Below are 24,053 nucleotides of genomic sequence, written 5' to 3'. Positions count from 1 at the left end.
ACAGATGGCAGTCTGTAGAAGACAAGAGGACAAATTAATATAACAATGATATAAATCTGAAATATTAAAGATATCCCTTGTGGACTGCTCTAAAATTTCCACTTGGGCTTGAAAAACTTAGATAGTTACACTTGGTGCAAGTTTTACACTTTTCCTGATTAGTTCTAATTTCTTTAGATACAGAATTAAGTTCTACTCAGCCCAGTGACTTGGAGACACCTCATGGGTATTTTTAGATTCCTTAGCGCAGTTGCTTCAGTAAAATATATCCCAAGCTTCTTAAGATACAAACATGCCACAAAACAATATCCATGATGTGGAGATGCCAGCGTTGGACTGGGGTGAGCACAGTAAGAAGTCTGACAACACCAGGTTAAAGTCCAACAGGCTTGTTTCGAATCACTAGCTTTCGGAGCACTGCTCCTTCCTCAGGTGAATGAAGAGCTGGGTTCCAGAAACATATATAGAAAGTCAAAGATGCAAGACAATGCTTTCAATGAGAGTCTTTGCAGGTAATCAAATTTACAGGTCCAGTCGAAGCAACTGGAGAGAGGGATAATCACAGGTTAAAGAGGTGTGAATTGTCTCAAGCCAGGACAGTTGGTAGGATTTTGCAAGCCCAGGACAGATGGCGGGGGGGGGGGGGGGGCTGTGAATGTAATGCGACATGAATCCAAGGTCCCGATTGAGGCCATACTTGTGTGCGGAACTTGGCTATAAGTTTCTGCTTGGCAATTCTGCATTGTCGCGCGTCCTGAAGGCCGCCTTGGAGAACGCTTACCGAAGATCAGAGGCTGAATGCCCTCGACTGCTGAAGTGTTCCCCGACTGGAAGGGAACATTCCTGCCTGGCAATTGTTGCGCGATGTCTGTTCATTCGTTGTTGTAGCATCTGCATGGTCTCGCCAATGTACCACGCTTCAGGACATCCTTTCTTGCAGCGTATGAGGTAGACAACTTTGGCCGAATCGCACCAGTATGTACCACGTATCTGGTGGGTGGTGTTCTCACGTGTAATGCTGGTACCCAAGTCCATGATCTGGCACATCTTGCGGAGATTGCCATGGCAGGGTTGTGTGGTGTCGTGGTCACTGTTCTGAAGGCTGGGTAGTTTGCTGAAAACAATGGTTTGTTTGAGGTTGCGTGTTGTTTGAAGGCAAGTAGTAGGGGTGTGGGGATGACCGTTGCAAGATGATCGTCTTCATCGATAACGTGTTGAAGGCTGCGAAGAAGATGTTGCAGTTTCTCCGCTGCGGGGAAGTACTGGACGATGAAGGATACTGTCGGTTGTGTCCCGTGTTTATCCTCTGAGGTGGTCGGTGCGATTTTTTGCTGTGGTGCGTTGGAACTGTCGATCGATGAGTTGAGCGCCTATCCTGTTTGTACGAGGACATCTTTCAGCGTCTGTAGATGTCTGTTACGCTCCTCCTCGTCTGAGCAGATCCTTTATATACAGAGGGCTTGTACATAGGGAATGGCTTCTTTAACATGTTTAGGTTGGAAGCTGGAGAAGTGGAGCATCGTGAGGTTATCCGTGGGCTTGCAGTAAAGCGAAATGCTGAGGTGACCGTCCTTGATGGAGATGAGTGTGTCCAAGAATGCAATTGATTTTGGAGAGTAGTCCATGGTCTGATGGTGGGATGGAACTTATTGATGTCATCGTGCAGTCGTTTCAATGATTCTTCACCGTGGGTCCAAGGATGTACCTGGTGTACAAACTCAGTTGAAGGTCCTGTGCGGTGGGGAGGTCTTGTTCAAACTTTCAATGAAGATGCTGGCATATTGAGGTGTGAATTTGGTCTCCATGGCTGTTCCGCGTGTCTGGATGAAGAATTTTTGTTGAAGGTGAAGACGCTGTGATCCAGAATGAAGCCGATGTGTTGCAGAATTGCATCTGGAGATTGCTAGTTGTCGGTGTTGAGTACTGAGGCAATTGCAGCAATGTCGTCTTCATGGGGGATGCTGGTGTAGAGTGCCGAGATAGCCATTGTCAGGAGGAATGTTCCTGGTTCAACTGGACCATGCAGTCGCTGCGACAACGGATGAACGGACATCGCGTGACAGAAATATTCCCTTCAGTCGGGGAATACTTCAGCAGTCAGGGGCATTCAGCCTGATCTTCAGGTAAGCGTTCTCCAAGGCGCCCTTCAGGACGCGCGACAACGCAGAATCGCCGAGCAGTAACTTATAGCCAAGATCCGCACACGAGTATGGCCTCAACCGGGACTTTGGATTCATGTCGCATTACATTCATCCCCCACCACCTGGCCTAGGCTTGCGAAATCCTACTAACTGTCATGGCTTGAGCCAATTCCACACCTCTTTAACCTGTGATTATCCCTCTCTCCAGTTGCTCCGTCTGGACCTGTAGACTTAATTACCTGCAAAGACTTGCATTCAAAGTGTCGTATTGCATCTTTGACTTTGTCTATATATATGTTTCTGGAACCCACCTCTTCATTCACCTGAGGAAGGAGCAGTGCTCCGAAAGCTAGTGATTCACAACAAACCTGTTGGACTTTAACCTGGTGTTGTAAGACTTCTTACAAAACAATACGTTCTGTGGCTACTTGTGTGAATCAAGTTGTTTTTGGCATAATAGTCCTGATTCTTGGTTCATAAATTAAACACTGATTATAAGTTATGAAAATGTTGGTGCTTATTTGTGTAAGGAAGCACTTTTCCATTTGCTACCATACATGTTGCTCAAATATCCTCTCTTCTGTCAATGTAGTCCTCGAGTCTGCTGTGTATAAGATTTTGAACTCAAATTGGCACTTTCTGAATATTTATTTAACAACCAACAAAGTGTCAAATTTATTAACCAAGACAATATTAATTGCTTTTTTAACAGAAGTACAAACAGTTTAAATTACAAGCTCAATAATACTGTTGTCATTCAATTTTAAAATGTACTTTTTATTGGGTAAAGGAGTTATGATATGAACGTAAAAAAACATTAACGTTGATCAGTTTCAAGCATAATTGACATATTTGAAAAATACATTCTTTAAAGATTTGGTTTGATTTGAAGTCACTTCAGACAACATTATTTCTTGAATCAAATAAAAAGTCAGATCAGTGCAACAAATTTATTTTACATCTTGAATTTGTCAGAAGAAATTTCTTATGCCAAGGTAATTCTCTGTCCAGCCTTTATGACTCCACTCAGTCTCTTAGTGCCTCCAGATTTCCGAAACCCATCATACCTTAAAAGACAAAAGGCAAAACTGAACATTGTATATATTGAAGGAAATTACTTACATTAGTGGCACTCTGTCTGCACACTGCCCAGGCAATGCTTTATGCCTAGTTAAGTCTATCCCAGTCTTTGGAGAATTATTCGAAGAAAGTTCCTTTGTCATACTGAAGAGAGCATGTGGCTCAATTAATTATACCACAAAGAATTTCATGATGTTACAGTATGGAAACTATTTAACCCTCCTATCCTGCGCTGGTAGTTTCCTCAATTAGTCTAACCCTAATCTGTCCAATCTTCATACCTTTCAAGAAACTCAGTTTTAACAATGGAAGGACTCTTCAATAAGTTTATAGCTGGGAACCCATGGGCGCGATTCTCCGCTCCCCACGCTGGGTGGGAGAATCGCGGGAGGGCCGGGCGACTCACGACACGCCGCCCTGGCACCCCCCGCGATTCTCCTACCCCCGGCACGGAGAATCGCCGCTCGCCGTTTTTCATGGCGACCGGCGATTCTCCAGCCCGGATGGGCCGAGCGGCTTGACGTTCCAGACCTGTTCACGTCAGCGGCAACCACACCTGGTCGCTGCCGTCGTGAACATGGCGCCAAAGGTTTGTTTGTGGCTTGTGGGGGGCGGAGAGGGGAGTGAGCACCACGGCCGTGCTCGGGAGGGGACTGGCTCGCGATCGGTGCCCACCGATCGTCGGGCCGGCGTCTCCAAGAGGCGCACTCTTTCCCCTCTGCCGCCCCGCAACATCAAGCCGCCACGTCTTGTGGGGCAGTGGAGGGGAAGACGGCAACTGCGCATGCGCGGGTTGGAGCCAGCCAACCGGCGCATGCGCGGCTGACGTCACTTAGGCGCCGTCGTCGCGTCATTCTCGGCGTCAAGCCCGGCGGCCGAGATTTACGGAGCGCCGCTCCTAGCCCCTTGGGGGGGGGGGGGGAAGAAGGCGAATAGGGTGCGAAGAGCGGCCTCCAAGGCCGTCGTGAAACTCGGCCGAGTTCGCGACGGCCGTCCCGATGCCGCGCAGGAGCGGAGAATTCCGCCCCATATTTTACCTATCCTCTGAAGATTTTTTTCCTAACCATTCCAAATTATTTCAAACGTGTGTCATCAAGTGAGTGTAGCTGACTTGATGGGAAAAATATGCATCATCATTTATCTTAAATTACAAAACCCTTTGTGAATTTGAAGCACTTTTAAGTTTACCTGTAACTTTTTCAACTCTAATTTTAAAAAAAAATCCAATTTCAATCTTAGTAAAATATCTTGTAAATTTATACTTGTATCGTTCCTGTCTTTCCGAGAACTGTTATTTGCAGCTGTAAAGGGTAACCAAGGAGTGACCCGAGTTTCCAAAGAGTTGTAGTGAAATTATTAATGAATTTGTGTCTTACTTTGTCTTATTACATTAGCAGTGGAAATACACCAAAATCAGAAATAATTTGGAGGTTAGAATGCTGAATTCTAAATGTATGTCAAAAGTATTTTGAAAATCCATATAAATCATATCCACTGCATTTTCACTATTCTTTAGTTTAAAAAAAATGTACAGTTAGTAGATGGAACCTTTTTGAAATCTGTACTCTCTGACTGAACTTGAATCCAGTTTCGCTTCACTAGTTTTAGTGGAATGAAATTGTGAGTTCACTCTACCAGATTACTGCCCAAGCTGACAATTGGAACTTATTCTGAATAGTCTTCTGCCAATTGGCCTACAATTCCTGTCTTACTTAAGTTTTTGGAGGGGAAACAAAATTGCTACTCCTCCAGCTCTCGAGCCACAATTTTCCTTTGGTAGAATTTATTCCTTGGAAAATTATACAAGTTAATAATTAATTACTTCCACCACTCAAGAAACAAACACGAAAGAGCACAGAATCCTGGGAAACCTCCACATTAGTGGGCAAGAGAAATACAAGAGTGGGCCATGCTGCCCCTCATGGCTGATCCGATCTTGGCCTTACCTGTTCCCATAACCCTTGATTATCCTATTTAAAAACATGTATGGCAGCAGAAACAATGGAGAGATCGGCGAAGCAGCTAATTAAATCTACCGTTACCTCTCTGTCCTTGCAAACTACCACCCTATTTCCAACCTTCTTGAACAGAGGCTATCACTTCTCAAATCTGGACCCATCTTCCTTCCAACTGTGTTTAAATCTCTCCAAACAGATTTCCATTCTTGCCACAGCACTGAAACAACTCTCAAAGTCACAAATGGTGACTGTGACATATGTAAACTAACTTTCCTCATCCGTTTCAATTTGTTGGCAAACGTTGATATAATTGACAACACCATCCTTCTCATACAACTAGGTAACTTTGAATCAGTTTCCACCTGTGTGCTGACAACATCCAACTTTCCCTCACCACTATCTCTCTTGACCCCTCCATTGCCTCTTGAATTACCAGACTGCTGGTCAGACATCCAGTACTGGATGAGCATCAATTTCCTGCAACTAAGTATTGGGACGACAAAGCCACCTAGTCTTGCTCTGTCCCTGACAAATGTCTGAGGCCAAACCATATTGTATTCAACCTTGGTGTCATAAGGTCTCAGTTCAGTAAAAACAGAGGAGCAGAAAAACAGGAAAATGGCTGCAGAGGGTAGACTGCAAATGAAGAGGCAGCTAAAGGTTGGTGAGCCCTTTAACACAGGTTGTTGGGGCAAAGCCCTTTCGAGCAGTATTCTGCTTGGCGCAACCTCAAAGTTAAAATTGTGCTTGCGAGTTGATGCTTGAGTGCATACTCTAGAATCTAGGGCAATGGACTCTCGGGAGATGAGATTGAAGCCCTAAAAGATGGACCATTGTTGCTGCCGTTTATTTTGGAACAACTTGTGGTGAAATTACAAGATTTTCAGAGATGTCGCCTGTAATCCCTTGTGACAGAGTTAGAGCTTCAGTGAGATTGGTTGACCCAATGTTTGCTTATTTCGTGATGGGTTGAGTCTGTAGACTCTTGTCTTGGTCACATTTGCCATTTATTGCATGGTGCAGTGTGTTCAACCAATTTGCCTGTCAATTCAGATGTGTCACAAGTAGGCTTATATTAACACTGCAATGAAGTTACTGTGAAAATTCCCCAGTTGCCACACTATGGCGCCTGTTTGGGTTCAGAGGGAGAATTCAGAATGTCCAAATTACCCAAAGCAAGTCTTTTGGGATTTGTGGGAGGAAACCAGAGCACCTGGAGGAAACCCACGTAGACACAGGGAGAATGTGCAGACTCCGCACAGACAGTGACCCAAGCCGGGAATCTAACCCAGGTACCTGGCACTGTAAAGCACCAGTGCTAATCACTGTGCTACCTTGCCGCCTTTATGTACCTCACATTAACCCTAAATGTTAGACTATAAGACAGATATTGTAAATTGTTTTGTATTTTTGTCCTTTTATAGGAGAGGAGCCAGATATTTAAGCGCGGGAGAGGAGCTGGAGATTTAAAAGCTGGAGTTCAGTAAGGAGAGGAGAGAAACTGAAGAGTGACGTCACAGGAGGGCTGTGATTGGATTGCCCAAGTGAGGACCTGCTGGTAAGTAGTGGTGACTGGCAAGTAGTTTTTCTTTTCATTGTCTATTTTTTTTTTCTTTTGTTTTTTGGCATTGTAGTTGTATAAATTAATCTAAGGTTTAAGACATGTCAGGAGATCCCAGACCCGTGTCATGCTCCTCGTGTGCGATATGGGAGTTCAGGAACATGTCCACTGACCCTAGTTCCTTCAAGTGCGAGAAGTATGTCCAGCTGCAGCTCCTGGAGCATCCGTGATGCTGAAGATGTTGTGGATAGCACGTTTAGCCAGTTGGTCACACGGCAGGTGAAAATTACTAAGGGAGATAGAAAATGGGTGACCAAAAGAGAGCGAGAATAGGTAGGCAGTGCAGGTGTCCCTTGCGGTCATCTCTCTGCAAAACAGTTATACCGATTTGGATACTGTTAGGGGAGATGGCTCACCAGGGGAAGGCAGCAGCAGCCAGGTTCATGGCACTGTGGCTGGCTCTGCTGCACAAGAGGGCAGGAAAAAGAATGGCAGGGCTATAGTGATAGGGGACTCAATCGTAAGGGGAATAGACAGGCGGTTCTGCGAATGCAATCGAGACTCCAGGATGGTATGTTGCCTCCCGGGTGCAAGGGTTAAGGATGTCTCAGACTGCCATTGAGCTAGTCAGAGTAGGAATGTCAGGATAGATAGGATGAATGCGTGGCTCAAGAGATGTAGCAAGAGGAAGGGATTCAAATTCCTGGGGCACTGGAACCAGTTCTGGGGGAGATGGGACCAGCACAAACTGGACGGTCTGCACCTGGGCAGAACTGGAACCGATGTCCTGGGGGTGGTGTTTGCTAGTGCTGTTTGGGAGGGTTTAAACTAATGTGGCAGCAGGATGGGAACCGATGCAGGAAGTCAGAAGCCGATGCAGGGAAGTAAAACGGGGCCAGAAACAAAAGCAGTAAGGGGGAAAGTTTAAGGCAGAGAAGCCATAGTCAAAAATCAAAAAGAGCCACAGTACAGGGTACAGTGACTGAGGAGAGTGTGAAAGGGGAGGTGGTCAATGCAGGATTGAGGGTGTTGTACCTAAATGCGTGCAGTATACGGAACAAGGTAAATTAGCTTGTTGCGCACATTGAAATTGGCCGGTACGATGTTGTGGGCATCACAGAGACGTGGCTGCAAGGGGATCAGAGCTGCGATCTAAATATCCAAGGATATATGCCCTATCGAAAGGAAAGGCAGATGGGCAAAGGGGGCGGGTTTGCATTGTTAGTAAGGAGTGAAGTTAAATCGATAGCAAGGAGCAATATAGGATCAGAAGGCATAGAATCTCTGTGGGTAGAGTTGAGGAATCGCAAAGGTAACATACTCAGATGGGAATTATGTACAGGCCCCCTAGCAGTAGTCAGGATGTGGGGCAGAAAATAAATCAGGAGATAGAAAAGGCATAAAAAAGAGAATATTACAATAATCATGGGGAGTTCAATATGCAGGTGGACTGGGAAAATCAGGTTGGTAGTGGGTCCCAAGAAAAGGAATTTGTGGAATGAGATGTTTTTTGGGATCAGCTTGTGACAGAGTCTACAAGGTAACAGGCAATCTAGATTTGGTAATGTGTAATGAGGCAGACTTGATTAGGGAACTTAATGTGAAGGAACCCTGAGGGAGCAGTGACCACAATATGATAGAATTTACCCTGCAGTTTGAGGGGGAGAAGCTACAATCAGATGTAACGGTATTACAATTAAACAAGGGTAACTACAAAGACTTGAGGGAGGAGCTGGCCAGAATTGAGTTGAAAAGGAGCTTAGCAGGGAAGACAGTGGAACAGCAATGGCAGGAGTTTTGGGGGGTTATTAGGGAGGCACAACTGAAATTCATCCCAATGAGGAGGAAACATGCTAAGGGGAGAACAAGGCATCCATGGCTGACGTGGGATGTCAAGGACAGCATAAGAGCTAAAGAGAAAGCATACCAAGTGGCGAGGCTTAGTGGGAAGCCAGAGGATTGGGAAGCCTTTAAAAGCGAGCGGAGGACAACTAAAAAAGCAATAAGGGGGGAGAAGATGAAGTATGAGTGCAAGCTAGCTAGTAATATAAAGGAAGAGTTTTTTTCCAATATATAAAAGGTAAGAGAGAGGCAAAAATAGACATTGGACCACTGGAAAATGTGGCTGGAGAAGTAATAACAGGAAACAAAGAAATGGCAGAAGAACTGAATAGTTATTTTGCATCAGTCTTCACGGTAGAAGACACCAGTGGGATGCCCGAGTTCCAGGAGAACCAGGGGTCAGAGGTGAGTGCAGTGCCCATCACTAAGGAGAAGGTTCTGGGGAAACTGAAAGGTCTGAAGGTGGATAAGTCACCTGGACTAGATGAACTGCACCCCAGGGTCCTAAAACAGATAGCTGAGGATATTGTGGAGGCATTGGTGATGATCTTTCAGGACTCACTGGAGGCAGGAAGGGTCCCAGAGGACTGGAAAGTGGCTAATGTAACACCACTATTTAAGAAGGGAGAGAGGCAGAAGACAGGAAATTATAGGCCGGTTAGCCTGAATTTGGTCATTGGTAAGATTTTTGTGTCTTATTAAAGATGAGATCGCAAAGCACTTGGAAGTGCGTGGTAAAATAGGACTGAGTCAGCACGGCTTTGTCAAAGGGAGGTCGTGTCTGACAAATCTGTTAAGAATTCTTTGAGGAGGTAACAAGGAAGTTAGACAAAGGAGAACCAGTGGACGTGATTTATTTAGAAGGCCTTTGACAAGGTGCCGTATTTAACAGGAGACTGTTAAATAAGTTTAAAGCCCATGGTGTCAAGGGTAAGATCCTGGCATGGATAGAGGATTGACTGACTGGCAGAAGGCAGAGATTGGGGATAAAGGGGTCTTTTTCAGGATGGCAGCCGGTGACTAGTGGTTGCCTCAGGGCACACATTTATTTTCTGGTTTGTTCTAAGGAATGTTACACGAGCTTTCATTTGCATTTTAGGTAGATTTGCAATAGTTAGACCATATCATTCCATATATTTGGTAACACAGTAAAACTCGATGTAGATTTTAAAATATTTATATTTCAGCTTTAATTTAACAAGAATTTTTTACTCACAGTTCTGTGAACTTATGCCATTCTTGCTGACCAATAGAGGGTCTTGTATTTTTCAGTGCTGTTAGTAAGTGGGATTGACAAATAAATTGTGACGCATTCATGGGTCCTGATTGATTGTGGTTAGTACCCTCCTGGAACAAAAGATTCATATAAAACAGAATTTGAGGAAATGCTGGTATTTAATATGCACAGCACGTGTTTTAAAAGCTTGGTTCCATAATCTATATTCGTAATATTAGAAACATAGAAAATTTGTATGAACAATATAATATAAACAGCAAATATATTAAAAAAACATTTTTTAAAGAAATAGTTTATTGTAGGATCAATTTGGTTGCAAAATCATTCCATACAGGTGATATTCTGTAAGATACCGCCAGTTGGAATAGATAATCAGGAAGATTGCCAAGGACTGACAGGTACTTAATCACAGCATTTCCTCAATAGTTTCATTTAGAGAAACTCTTTCAGATTCTGCAATTATCCATTTCAGAGTCTGTATTCATTAAACACAAAAGGTAGGTGAACCCATTCAGGACATTCATTCCACAAAACAGATCTTGCTCTGCTATTCTTCTTAATTGAGTCATGACATAGCGATTCTTATTCTGTAAAGGTAACTGAAGGTGTTGATATGCTGATTACAATGTTCCATGAAAGGGAAAAGCCCAAACTATATTTTCCAATATTACAGGTCAGGGAATAACATCAATTTGACATCAGTTATGGCACTTCAAATGTTTTATATTCCTTTTTACAGCATGTGTTAAATTCCAAATATCTTCCTGAATAAACAATAACTTGCTTTGTACAGCAGTAATATTTGGTATGCAGCAAAGACAGGGGATTGCGCTATCTTCCTTATTATCTTATAGGGTGTTTATGCTTTTGAACAAAATACCCCACACAAGGATAAGCTCAGGAAACCAATAACGAAATCTGTACTTTTGTTGTAATGCCTCACAAATGATTTGTTTCAAAGGGCTGCCTGGGCTGAGCTCAGCAGGTTGCTGAACCAGCTGCCTGAATAAGCTGCAACAGTGTAAACATTTTGAACTTACTTCTATAATTCAATATCAGTGATCAGCAAGAGATAGCTGACCCACAGAAATAAAATTAAAAATTAGAGAACCAATGGGGAGAGATAGTAAATTTGTAAAAATTCATAACGGAAGCCAACTTCTCTATTTATAATTTTTTTTAAACTGAAGAAAAGTACAGATTCAATATTTTAATGTACAAATAGGAGGCCTGGTGGCGCAGTGGTAGTGCAGTAACACAAGAAACAGCAATCTTTTTGTATTGATAAGGAAGCCAACTGACATTACCATGTTCTCGTTCCTTGTATTTGCTTTAATAACATTTAGTTCAAACCGTAGATGTTCCATTTGCTCCTGATTAAGTTCTTGGTATCCTTCTTGCAATGACATCATATAAGCAGGGGGATGAGAAGATATGGTGTCTCTAACAGATGTGATTGTGTGATCAAGAGTCATTGAATTTGGTCCAGACAAACATTGAGAGTTCTGATAAAAGAAAAAAAAGACTTGCATTTATGTGGCATCTTTCATGATTAGTGAAGTTCCCCAAGTGCTTTACTGCCAGTGAAGTACATTTAATAATAATCTTTATTACTGTCACTAGTAGGCTTATATTAACACTGCAATGAAGTTGCTGCGAAAAGCCCCTAGTTGCCACACTCCAGCGTCTGTTCGGGTATACAAAGGGAGAAATCAGAATGTCCAATTCACCTAACAACACATCTTTTGGAACTTTTGGGAGGAAACTGGAGCACCCAGAGGAAACCCACGCAGACACAGGGAGAACATGCAGACTCTGCACAGAGAGTGACCCAAGTGGGCTTTGAAAGCAGGTCCCTGGGACTGTGAAGCAGTAGTGCTAACCACTGTGCTGTGCTACCGTGCTGCCCTAGAGGCTCCTTTACTATGAGGTCATTAATTAATCCCGTCTCATTACATATAACCAGATCTGAAATACCTACTCCTTGGTTGGCACTAGAACATACTGCTCTTAAGAAATTCTCGCGAATACACTCTGACCTCATCTTCTGAGCTACCTATGCCAATCTGATTTATCCAATCTATATGAAGATTAAAATCACAAATGATTATTGCAGTACCTCTCTTAAAAGCCCCCATTATTTCTTCCTGTTTACTTCGCCCTATAGTGCAACTACTGTTGGGGGCTTATAAACTACTGCCACCAGTGACTTCATTCTGTTGCTATTTCTTAACTCTATCCAAATGTGATCCCACACACCTTGATCTTCTAAACTAAGGTCATCTTTCACTATAATGTTATTATTAATTAACAGAGCTGCATCATTACCTTTTCCTAGTTTCCTGTCCTTTTAAAATGTCAAATGCACTTGAATATTTAGGTTCCAGCCCTGGCCGCCTTGCAGTCATATCTCTGAAAAGACTATTTGTGCAATCACTTCATATGTTTTGTCCTGAATGCTGCACACATTCAGATACCCCTAATATGATCCTTCACCCCATTTAGTTGAAAGCCATCTCTACTGCCATAGTTATGATACTTGCCAGATCACTAATCCCAGCACGATAAAGACTATCCCAATGATACATCTTCCATTTCCCCCAATATTGTGCCCGTGCTTCGTGAATCAAAGCCCATTTCCTCCATACTAATCTTTGTGATCTTATTTGCCCTATGTCAATTTGTTTATGGTTCAGGTAGTAATCTAGAATTTGCTACCCTTGTAATGGTTTCCATGATTTATAAAGAATTATTAATTTTTATACAGATGATGAACAATCAATCTGGCCATCAGCAATTCTGAACACAATGTTATAATAATGGATATACCATTTTCCTTACTGACAATCCAAGGATCAGATTTAGATTTAGCTTTTACTAAGGCAAATAAAAGGCAAGTGAATACCTACAATGCCACACATCATGGGCTGGATTCTCCGCACCCCGACGGTGAAAGCGCATTCGCTGACTGGGTGGAGAATCCGTTTCCCCAGGAAATCAGTACTGGCGCCGGTTCCGCTATTCTTCGCCCCGAACAGCGGTGTACTCCGAGTATCCACCGCCTCAGGCCATTGCCTGAGGCCCGCCCTGCTATTCTCCGTCCCCGACCGGCCAATATCCAACGGCGTGGTTCGAACATGGTCCTGCCGTTAAGGAACCTCACGTGGCGGCTGCGGACTACAGTCGGGGGAAGGCCGATCGGAGGGCAGGGGTGGCTTTATTCAGGACTGGGGGATGTGCGCGCGGGCGAGCGGCCGATGCGGGGCACTATTTTGCCGGTCCAGCTTAGTGGGCTGAGTCCACCATGGAGCACGGCACGGCTGTCGCTGTGCACATTCGCGGCCTCTGACCTGGACGTGAGGGGGGCCATATCAGCAGCTGGATCTGTGAGCTCTACGACAGCTGCCTGCAAGACAGTGAATCTGTGCCCTTTTGCCGCCAGTTTTCCTGGCGTCAAAGACTACAGTTTTCATGACCGCGTGGGGACACAGTCCCAAAAATGGAGAATCCAGCCCTTATCTACATCTATGTCAGTTCTAGAATTTCCCTTTACTATTTCCTTCATGGCTCAGTTCATCAATTGTCCTTCAACTCGGAAGGTAAAATTAATAAAATTAAATAAAAGCAATATAGTAGTGGTCAGATTAAATCAGTTTGCTTAAATTAATGAGGTCACCTTTCCATAACTGCTATTTCCAATGAGGACAATGGCAGTACAGAGAAATAGCATCCATGTGGTGTTAGGACAGTAAAATTAGTTAGAAAATAATAACACTTATGAAAGTGGTAATCAAAAGATGATAAGATTCATTCATTACACCAATTTTATTTTTAAATGCTGACCTGTTCTGAAGAGGTTGCAGTTCCTAGTTCTGATTCGTAAGAGCTACCAAAGTAAAGGCGCCAGATGTTGGGGCATGGATCATCAGGTAATATTTCGCTGGTATCCAGGTAAACTGGAGAATGTTCTGACCATCTTTCTACGTCCCCTACAGACTCATCAGAACCATTGCTGTGATGCAAGAAGATCATGGAAGATAGGCTCATATCACTATCAGAACCTGAACCTGCATCCTAGAGCAAAATGGCAGAATTGCATTTAGTTATTGCACTATATATTAAGAACAGAGAAAGGTACAGCACAGGAACAGGTCCTTCGACCCTTCCAAGCCTGTGCCAATCATGATGCTCTAACTAAAAAAAAACCTTCTGCCCTTACTTGGCCTGTATCCCTTTATTTCGTCCCTAGTCATGTGTCCATCCAGATGCCCCTTAAATGTTGCTAATGTGCCCGTTTCCACCACATCCTCTGGCAGTACGTTCCAGGCACCCACCACTCTGCGTGAAAAACTTTAAAAAAATAACATCTCCCTTAAACTTTACCCCTCTCCCCTTGAACCTATGCCTCCTTGTAATTGACACTTCCACACTTGGAATAATCCTCTGACTATCCAACCTGTCTATGCCTCTCATAATTTTGTAGAGCTCTATCAGGTCTCTCCTCAGCCTCCGTCTTTCCAGTAAAAACAATTCTAGTTTATTCAACCTCTCTTCATAGCCAACACCCTCTAGACCAGGCAATATCCTGGTAAACCTTTTTTACACTCTCCGCAAAACTTCCACATCCTTCTGATAATGTGGTGACCAGAACTGCACACAATATTCCAAATACGGCCGAACCAAGCTTTTGTATAGTTGGAACTTGATTTCCCAACTCCTGTATTCAATGCCCCAGCTGATGAAGGCAAGCGTGCATTTTCCTTCTTAATTACCTTGGCCACCTACCTGTGTTGCCACTTTTAGGGAACTGTGGACCTGCACACCCAGATCTCTCTGCATATTAATATTCCTAAGGGTCCTTCCATTTACAGAATAATTCATACCTAGATTTGATCCTCCAAATTGCATCACCGTGTATTTGTCCGGATTAAACTCCATCTGCCATTCTGTGCCCAAGTCTCCAATCTGTCTGTATCCTGCTGTATCCTCTGACAATCCTCGGCACTATCAGCAACTCCGCCAATCTTCGTGTCAGCCCAAACTTAATCAGATCACCCACATTTTCCTCCAGATCATTTATATATACTACCAAACAACAGAGGTCCCAGCATTTATCCCTGTGGAACACCACTAGCTATAATCTCCATTCTGAAAAACACCCTTCCACCGTTACTCTTTGTCTTCTACAACCAAGCCATCTCATCTAGCCATCCCACCCTGAATCCCATGTGATTTTAGTTTTTGTACCAGTCTGCCATGTGGGACCTTGTCAAATGCCTTACTAAAGTCCATATAAACTACATCCACAGTCCTTCCCTCATCAATTGTCTTTGTCACCTCTTCAAAAAACTCAATCAATTTGGTGAGACACAACCTTCCCCATACAAAACCATACTGCCTGTCACTAACTAGTCCATCTTCCTCAAACTGTGCATATATCCTGTCCCTCAGTATCTTTTTCACAAGCTTCCCCATCCCTGATGTCAGGCTCACCGGCCTATAATTTGCTGGATTATCCCTGTTTACCACCTTAAACAAGGGAACAACATTGGCTCATCCTATATAACATTACTGGAGCAAAATAAAAATAAAAATTATTTGAAAAATATCTTACTGGCACAAAAGTGCTGACAGAGTCATTTTATGCATATCTGAGGAAAGGAAGCTACAAATGAGAACGATTGTGTGGAGTTGGGTAATCTCATTCTTGAAACAGAAATTGACTAGGGCAATGACCATTCAGCAGTTTTACACTTGCAGTCATTTGATTTTCCTTTGGCTTCCAAACTTTAACACAAGCCTTTTAACATCAAATCAAATACAACCCATTTGTATTCTGATACTACATTCAAAATCTTCTAGAAGACGGAGGTCAAACAATTACGATGAAAGTGGAATACATTCCATTTGTACCTTGGCTCATACTTGTATTGTAACTTATTGTCTGTACGTTTCAATTTCCATTATAGCCGTTGTCCTAATTTTAAGTTCCTGAATTGTAATTATTCAAAAATATTTTGTTAAAAATTCCTATCAAGTCAGGTATTAAAACCTGTTACTGTAACAGTATATGGTACTACCTATGATTGATCAATGTCAAGGGCCAGGGAAGTGGTTAAGTAACCACCAGAGAAATGGCAAAAGCTTTGGGTGTTGAGTGCCTGGAGGAGGATCTTCAACTGCATCCACAAGCTGTGAAGCAGCTATAGCATACCAGTGAATGAAAGAGCAATCGTGGACAGTCTGAAACTCAACACCAGCAATTAACACCATGCCATGTGTGGAGGAAGTAATAGAAGCTACAATATAGAAGAGTTGCATTTATATAGCTTTTATCACAACCACCAGATTTATCAAAATGGAGTACAACCAATGAAGTACTTTTTGAAGTGCAGTCACTGATGTAATGTAGGAAACACAGCATACAATTTTCACACAGCAAACACCCACAAACAATGTGATAATGACCAGATAAATCATTTTTTGTGATGTTGATCGAGGGGTTAAAAACACAAGAACCATATAGCCCATCGAGTCTGCTCTGCCATTCAATATGATCCTGGAAGATCTTTAGCTTCACCTCCACTTTGACACCCACTTACCATATCGCCTGGTTCCCTGAGAAACCAACAATCTGAACATATTGAAGGCTGAGATGGACAATCACGGAGCATACACAATCCTCTTGGGTACAGAATTCCAAAGATTCACAATTCACTGAGTGAAGAGATTTCACCTCACCTCAGACCTTAGTCCTTGTCCACTTATCCTGAAACTTTGCCTCCGAGTTCTAGATTCCTCAGCAAAGGGTAACAAGCTCAGTGTCTACCCTGCCAAGCCCCTTCAAAACCTAGGGCGGAATTCTCCGACCCCCCGCAGGGTCGGGGAATCGCCCGGGGCCGGCATAAATCCCGCCCCCGCCGTGGCCAGAATTCTCCGCCACCCGGGAATCGGCGGGGGCGGGAATCCCGCCGTGCCGATCGGCGGGCCCGCTGTGGCGATTCTCCGGCCCGCAATGGGCCGAAGTCCCGCCGCTGTCAGGCCTCTCCCGCCGACATGGTTTAAACCACCTCTGTGCCGGCGGAAGCAGGCGGCGGAGCGGGCCCCGGGATCCTGGGGTGGGGGGGCGTGGGGCGATCGGACCCTGGTGGGTGCCCTCATGGTGGCCTAGCCCGCGATCGGGGCCCACCGATCGGCGGGCGGGTCTGTGCCGTGGGGGCACTCTTTTTCTTCTGCCGCTGCCACGGCCTCCATCATGGCGGAGGCGGAAGAGACCCCCTCCGCTGCGCATGCGCCGGTGGTGACGTCAGCAGCCGCTGACGCTCCGGTGCATGCGCACACTCACGCCGACCGGCGAAGGCCTTTCGGCCAGTCCAGATGCCGGGCGGCGTGGCGCCAAAGACCATTGGCGGCAGTCAGCAGAGCGGGAGCCACTCCGGTGTGGGCCTAGCTCCTAAAGGTGCGGACTTTTCCGCACCTTTGGGGAGGCCCGATGCTGGAGTGGTTGGCGCAACTCCACTATGGCGGGACCCCCCCGCCCCACCGGGTAGGGGAGAATTTCGCCCCATATTTGCTTCAATGAGATCAGTTCTAATTCTTCTAAACTCCAGAGAATATAGGCCTCTCATCCCAGTGAACATTCAATATACTACCTCCAATATAAATATATTCTTCCTTAAGTAATCAGTAAGAATTAACAATACATCCTCCACAATAATACTCAATATCGGGGCCCCGCAAGGCTTAGCCCCCTACTATACTCACTGTACTCATACTCCCGGCTTTGATCACTATCTGTGCGGAGTCTGCACGTTCTCCCTGTGTGTCCGTGGGTTTCCTCCGGGTGTTCCGGTTTCCTCCCACAGCCCAAAGATGTACAGGTTAGGTGGATTGGCCTAGCTCAATTGCCCTTCATTTCCAAAATTGCCCTTAGTGTTGGGTTATGGGTTGTGTGGAGGTGCGGGGTTGGTTAGGGTGCTCTTTCCAAGAGCCGGTGCAGACTCGATGGGCCGAATGGCCTCCTTCTGCACTGTAAATTCTAAGAAATTCCAGTACACTTTTCTTCAGTCAAGACCTTCAGTTGGATGTCTTTGCTTTCAATTTGTAATGGCTTTCAGTTTGTAATGATTTTCACTAAAAGTTCATCAGGATCTCGAGACTTCTCTGCAGACTAAACAGCAGGCAGGAAACATTTTGGAGAGAGAGAAAGCAACATACAACCTCTCCTCTCAGCATCTAGGACCCGATTGTCCTTCCTGTGTTCTCTGAAAACCATCCCACGAGGGTGGATCCAATCACTGCTTGTTGCTGGCCAGAATATGGCCTTTGGCCACCAGCCAACTAGTCAAATGGAATCCCTCTGATCTATTGGCTGCCAGAAAGTCCAAATTCTGCTGTTCAAATACTAAATCTCCAATATATTGTGCAACTTTTGAATTCCTCACATCCTCTGCTTGACTTAAAGATACATGTCCATTAAAGATTCATGAATCAAAACGATGATGACAAAGTAAAAGAAATAGAAAATAAGGGAATCAACAGGTAGACATTGACACGTGCACGAGTACACCCATCAGCATTAGAAGTTTCAAACCTTTTAAAATATATTCTGTTCTTCCAACAAGCAAAGTGAATAAAGTGTCATTTCTCCACTTATGCTCTATCTGTCAACTTCTTGCCCACTCACTTAACCTGTCTATATTTCTTTGCAGCCTCGTGACCTCCTCACGGCTTGTATTCCCACCTATCTTTGCACCCGTAAACTTCGATATATTACTCTGTCTCTTCATCTGAGTCATTAATATAGATTGTAAATACGGGTTCGAGCATGGATCCATGTAGTATCCGCTAGTTACAGCCTGTCAACTTGAAAATGCCCCATTTATTCCTACTGTTAGCTTCCTGCCATTAACCAATCCTATATTCACTATTATAGTACTCCCAACTCCATGAACCCTTGTTTAATATGAACCTTTTGGGTAGCACCATAACAGATGCCTTTTGAAATAGAAATATGCAACAGCTACTGCTTCCCCTTTATCGACTCTACTAGTTACATCCTCAACTAGCTCTAATAAACTGGCCAAAAGAGATTTTTTTTCTCATAAAGCCATGCTGACTTTGATCATACTCGGCCTAAGTGCATTGTTTTTTTAAAAAAAAACACATTTTATTACAAAATTGTATCAAAGCAGGTTACAGTCAGTAAACACCCCGGGAAACATACTTCCCAACAATCAACTATACAGATTGTACAGGTTTTTCTTCTTTTTCACACCCCCCCACCCACCTGCGACGAACAACTCCTCAAACAGGGTCACAAACATCCCCCACCTTTTCTCAAACTCCCCCGCTGACCCCCTTAACTCATACTTTATCTTCTCTCACCTCTTCTCTCACCGCAGGAAGTCGTACGGCCATCCAACCATGCTGCTACCCCCAGTGGCGATGCCAACCGCCACTCCAGCAAAATGCAATCGCCATGCAATCAGAGAGGTGAAGGCCACGACATCGGCCTTCCTCCTCTCCACGAGCTCTGGCTTCTCTGAAACCCCAAATATCGCCACCAAAGGGTCCGGGTTCACCTCCTCTTCCACTATTCTGGCTAAGACGGCGAACACTCCCGCCCAGAATCTTCCCAATTTTTCGCAACCCCAAAACATGTGCTCCTGATTCGCTGGCTCCCGCTCACACCTCTCACAATCATCTGTTACCCCCTGAAAGAACTCACTCATTCTCGCCAGAGTATTATGCACTCTGTGCACTACCTTAAACTGTATCAGGCTCATCCTTGCACAAGAGCAGGTCCTGTTTACCCTTCGCAGTGCCTCACTCCATGCTCCCCAATTGATCTCCATTCCCAACTCAGCTTCCCATTTCTCCTTGATCTTCACCACCCACTCACGTCCCTGCTCCCCCAGCCACTTATATGTATCCCCAATTCCACCCCCCTTCCACATCCAGAAGCAGCAGTCGCTCCAGCAGGGTGTATCCCGAAAACCTAGGGAACCCCTTCCAGACCTTTTGTGCAAAGTCTCTAACCTGAAGATACCTGAATTCACTACCCCTCGGCAGTTCTACCCTCTCCCTGAGTTCCTCCAGACTGGTGAACCCTTCATCCAAATACAAATCCTTCACATTGACCAGCCCCACTTCCCTCCACCTCCTGTATACACTATCCATCCCTCCGACTCAAACCCATGATTCTCGCATAGCGGCGTTAGCACCGACATCCTTTCCACCCTAAAATGCCTCCTCAGCTGATTCCATATCTTCACCGTAGACTGCACAGCCACTTGGAGCCATTAGCAATGCTGCTGTCACCATAGCCCTCAAACTAGACCCCTTACAAGATTCCTCCTCCATCCTAACTCACTCTACCCCTTCTCCTTCCCACCACCGCCGCACCTTGTCCAAATTCGCCACCCAATAATAATGAAGCAAGTTCGACAACGCCAAGCCCCCCTGCTGCCTCTGCAGCAGGGACGTACGTTGTTAATATTCCCTGAATATGAGATTTCAGCACTTCCCTGATGACATATGTCAGGTCAGCTGGTCTGTTTTCCTGCTCCCTCCTTTCTTAAATACTGGTGTTGTATTTGCTAACTTTCAATCTGCTGGGACCATTCCAGAAGCTCAGAATTTTAAAATATCATTGCCAGTGCATTCAATATCTCTGCAGCTTTCTCTTTTCAAATCACAAAGTGTTATGTAATCAGGTCCCAGGGATCAGATTTTAGTCTCCGAAGTTTTTCCAGTAGTTTAATTCTGCTGTTATTAATTACCTTTTTCTTTTCATTTCCTCCACCCCCCAATAAATTTAGAGTATCCAATTAATTTTTTCCAATTGAGGGGCAATTTAGCGTGACCAATCCACCTAACCTGCACATCTTTGGGTTGTGGGGCGAAACTCCCGCAAACACGAGGAGAATGTGCAAACTCCACATGGACAGTGATCCAGAGCTGGGATCGTACCTGGGACCTCGGTGCTGTGAGGCAGCAGTGCTAACCACTGCGCCACTGTGCTGCCCATTATTAATTACCTTACTTGCATCACTCTTTAGCTTCTAGTTTACCTTCTCTTTCTGGTATGAAACTTGAGTCTTCTTCTGCGAAGTCAGACACAATATATGTTCAATTATCTTTGCGTTTTCCTCAATCCCCATGATAAGTTCTCCTGCTTCTAAGCTTCTAAGGGACCAACATTTACATTAGCTCCTCTCTTCCTTATACGTTTATCAGTTTTTATATTCCCTGGCTAGTTTACTCTCTCTATTTTTCCCCTTTTCTCTTTTCATCAACGTTGTGGTGGCCCTTTGCAGATCTCTTCGACACTCCCAATGCTCAAACGCGTTATTATTCTTGGCAACATTATAAGCTAACTATCCTTAACCTCCTTAAGTAAGCTACAGAAAGATACCTCTTGCTGAGTTTTTGTTTTTCACTGGAATGTATTTTTTGTTGAACATTCTGAAACATTTCTTTAAAGCTCTCCCTGAAGAAAGGCAGCACTGACTTTAATGAATGGCAGGAACTTGCTACCAATTGCTAAGAATGGCGACAACCTGTCCATTGGATTCAAGTCCAACGCCTTAATGATGATAGAACGATGGCAAGGATGGAAAGGAAGCAAATTCTTCATTCTGGATCGCACCCCTTGCCCCATGTGTCCAAAGATCTGAAAGTTGCTCAGCTCCCCATGGCAGAAATATGTGACCCTGATTAGATGTTGTCATCAAGCCTAGGGACAGTCGATGATGACACAACAGTCAAATGATTAAGATCATGGCACATGGAGTCAGGGAATAAGTAGAAGAATTGGACAACTTGTTGGTTGAAAGGAAGTAGGGAGAGGAGTAAAAGAGACAGAGTGGGAAGTGGGGTCCACAAGGATCAGAGCTGGGACCCCTGTTATGCATCATTTATATTAACATTTTGAAATCAAAAATACAATTTCTAAATGTGCAGACACCACCAAATTTTGATAGTTAATACTAAAGAGAGCTGTAACAAATTAAAGAGGACATTGACACCCTTTGAGTGAATGTAAAATTACCATATGAATTTCAACACAGACGAAAATAAAATGTTACATTTTGGTACAGAACATTAGATGGTCAAATACTGCTTGGAAAACAAAAATCTAAATGGGGTAGATGAACAAATGGGATATTGGAGTAAAATACATTAATCATTAAAGATAGCGACATATAGTCATTTCAAAAAGCCAACCAAGCACTAGGGTTGATTTTTAAGAGAACAGAATTAAAAACTGGAGAAGTTAAGTTAAATCTCCACAGGAACGTAGTTAGTCCACATTTACAACATTGTGCACAGTTCTGGGGCTTGATTCTCCAAAAATGGGGCTATGTCCCCACACCAGTGTAAAAACGCTGGCGTTTCACTCATGAATTTCCTTCAAAAAGTTAAGGGCGATTCTCCTATCTGCAGGGGGCTAGCAGGGCCCCGGGGAGCTGCTCGCAGATATGGCTGAGGAAACAGCCCCTGCACGTCCAGTCGGGAGTCCACACATGCGCACGTCGGCGGCCTGCATGCATGTCTGCCCTGCGACAGGGCAGATTTGGACTGCGGAGCGCATCCAAAATGGAGCCCCCCCGGCCCGAGATGGCTCTGAGCCACCCGTTCGCAGCCCCGGCCATCCATAAGGCCCACCCCCCTTCCCGCTGCTCGATCCCCCCACTCCCCACCAGAGCGGTCGCGGACTGAGTCCGCAGCCGCCACCCAATGTTCCCGACAGGCAAGACGTGGTTAGAACCACGCCGTCAGGAACTCGGCCAATTTTGCCTGGAGAATCGCTGGGGGGCCTCTGTCAAAGGCACCCCAGCAGCGTGATCCAAACACGAGCGATTCTTTGGGAACCGGGGAATCACAGGAGCGGCGCTGACCACAATCCCCGCATAAGAATGGATTCTCCGCCCTTGAGCCAAATGCGATTTTGGTGCGGGGCTGAGGAGAATCCAGCCCATTATTTACAAAGAAACCTATCAGGAAAGGATGAACAAACCAGGTTTCCTTTTACTTGAAAATAGAAGGTTGAGAGGTGACCTTATAAGAGAGGTCCTTAAAATTATGAAAGATTTACTAGAGTAGACATACATAAAGCATTTCCACTGTGACAAAGATCAAAACTAGAGGCCATCAATATATGATCATCATCAGTTAATCAATCTTGATTAATAAGGGGATCAGAGGGGAGAAGGCAGGACAATGGGGATGAGAAAAATATCAGCCATGATTGAATGGCGGAACAGACTCGATGGACCGAGTTGCCTAATTCTGCTCCTATGTCTTACGGTCTTATGGTCTAATTAGAGAATTCAGAAGAAATTACTTTACCCAGAGAATCATCAGGATGTGGAATTTGCTACCAATGGAACTAGCTGAGGCAAATAGGGGAAATTAGGTAAGCCAATCAGGGAGGAGGGTAAAAAGGTTATGCTGATAGGTTATGCTGATGAGTTGCTTCGAAGGGAGCACAAATAAGAGGATGGACTGGTTTGATCAGACCACCAGTGCTGAATGTTCTATATAATTCCATGTACGACTTCTATGTTATGGTTCTTTGAAGACTAGGGGCGGAATTCTCCGACCCCCCGCAGGGTCGGGGAATCGCCCGGGGCCGGCGTAAATCCCGCCCCCGCCGTGGCCGGAATTCTCCGCAACCCGGGAATTGGCGGGAGCGGGAATCACGCCCCACCGATCGGCGTGCCCCCCGCGGCGATTCGCCAAAGTCTCACCGCCGACGGGCCAATCCCGCCGACGTGGTTTAAAACACCTCTGTGCCGGTGGGATTGGTGGCGCGAGTGGGCCCGGGGGGGGGGGGGGGGGGGGGGGGCAATCGGACCTCAGGGGGTGCCCCCACGGTGCCTGGCCGCGATCGGGGCCCACCGATCGGCGGGCGGGGAAGTGCCGTGTGGGGGCACTCTTTTTCTTCCGCCGCCGCCACGGCCTCCACCATGGCGGAGGCGGAAGAGACGCCCTCCACCCCGCATGCGCCGGTGGTGACGTCAGCGGCCGCTGACGCCCCGGCACATGCGCGGACTCACGCCGACCGGCGAAGGCCTTTTGGCCAGCCCCGGCGCCGACCGACGGGCGCCAAAGGCTGTTGGCGCTGGTTTTGGCGTCAGTCGGCGTAGCAAGAGCCACTCCAGCGCGGGCCTAGCCCCTAAAGGTGCGGAGAATTCCACACCTTTGGGAAGTCCCGACACTGGAGT

At 45.2% G+C, this 24,053-nt stretch overlaps 1 protein-coding gene across 3 annotated transcripts in view; it reads right to left on the bottom strand.

Moving 5' to 3' along the window:
- Window positions 1-2,770: 2,770 nt before the first annotated feature.
- The window catches only part of pex1 (peroxisomal biogenesis factor 1), a 98,134-nt gene continuing 76,851 nt past the window's right edge, over window positions 2,771-24,053 (bottom strand). For 2 of the 3 annotated variants that reach the window (XM_038797374.1, XM_038797376.1), the window contains 4 exons: window positions 13,663-13,893; window positions 11,127-11,324; window positions 9,799-9,929; window positions 2,771-3,208 (listed from right to left, as the gene is read on the bottom strand). In XM_038797374.1, the coding sequence (XP_038653302.1) occupies window positions 3,127-3,208; window positions 9,799-9,929; window positions 11,127-11,324; window positions 13,663-13,893 (642 nt within the window). In that variant the 3' untranslated portion in view covers window positions 2,771-3,126. The remainder of the gene's footprint in view (window positions 3,209-9,798; window positions 9,930-11,126; window positions 11,325-13,662; window positions 13,894-24,053) is intronic. The other variant, XM_038797375.1, reaches the window with a different exon arrangement.

Source organism: Scyliorhinus canicula, chromosome 5 (assembly GCF_902713615.1).
Source record: "Scyliorhinus canicula chromosome 5, sScyCan1.1, whole genome shotgun sequence".
In the NCBI taxonomy this organism is placed as follows: domain Eukaryota; kingdom Metazoa; phylum Chordata; class Chondrichthyes; order Carcharhiniformes; family Scyliorhinidae; genus Scyliorhinus; species Scyliorhinus canicula.
Note: the sequence above shows the minus strand (reverse complement) of the source record. Positions and strands in the feature narration are given on the sequence as shown.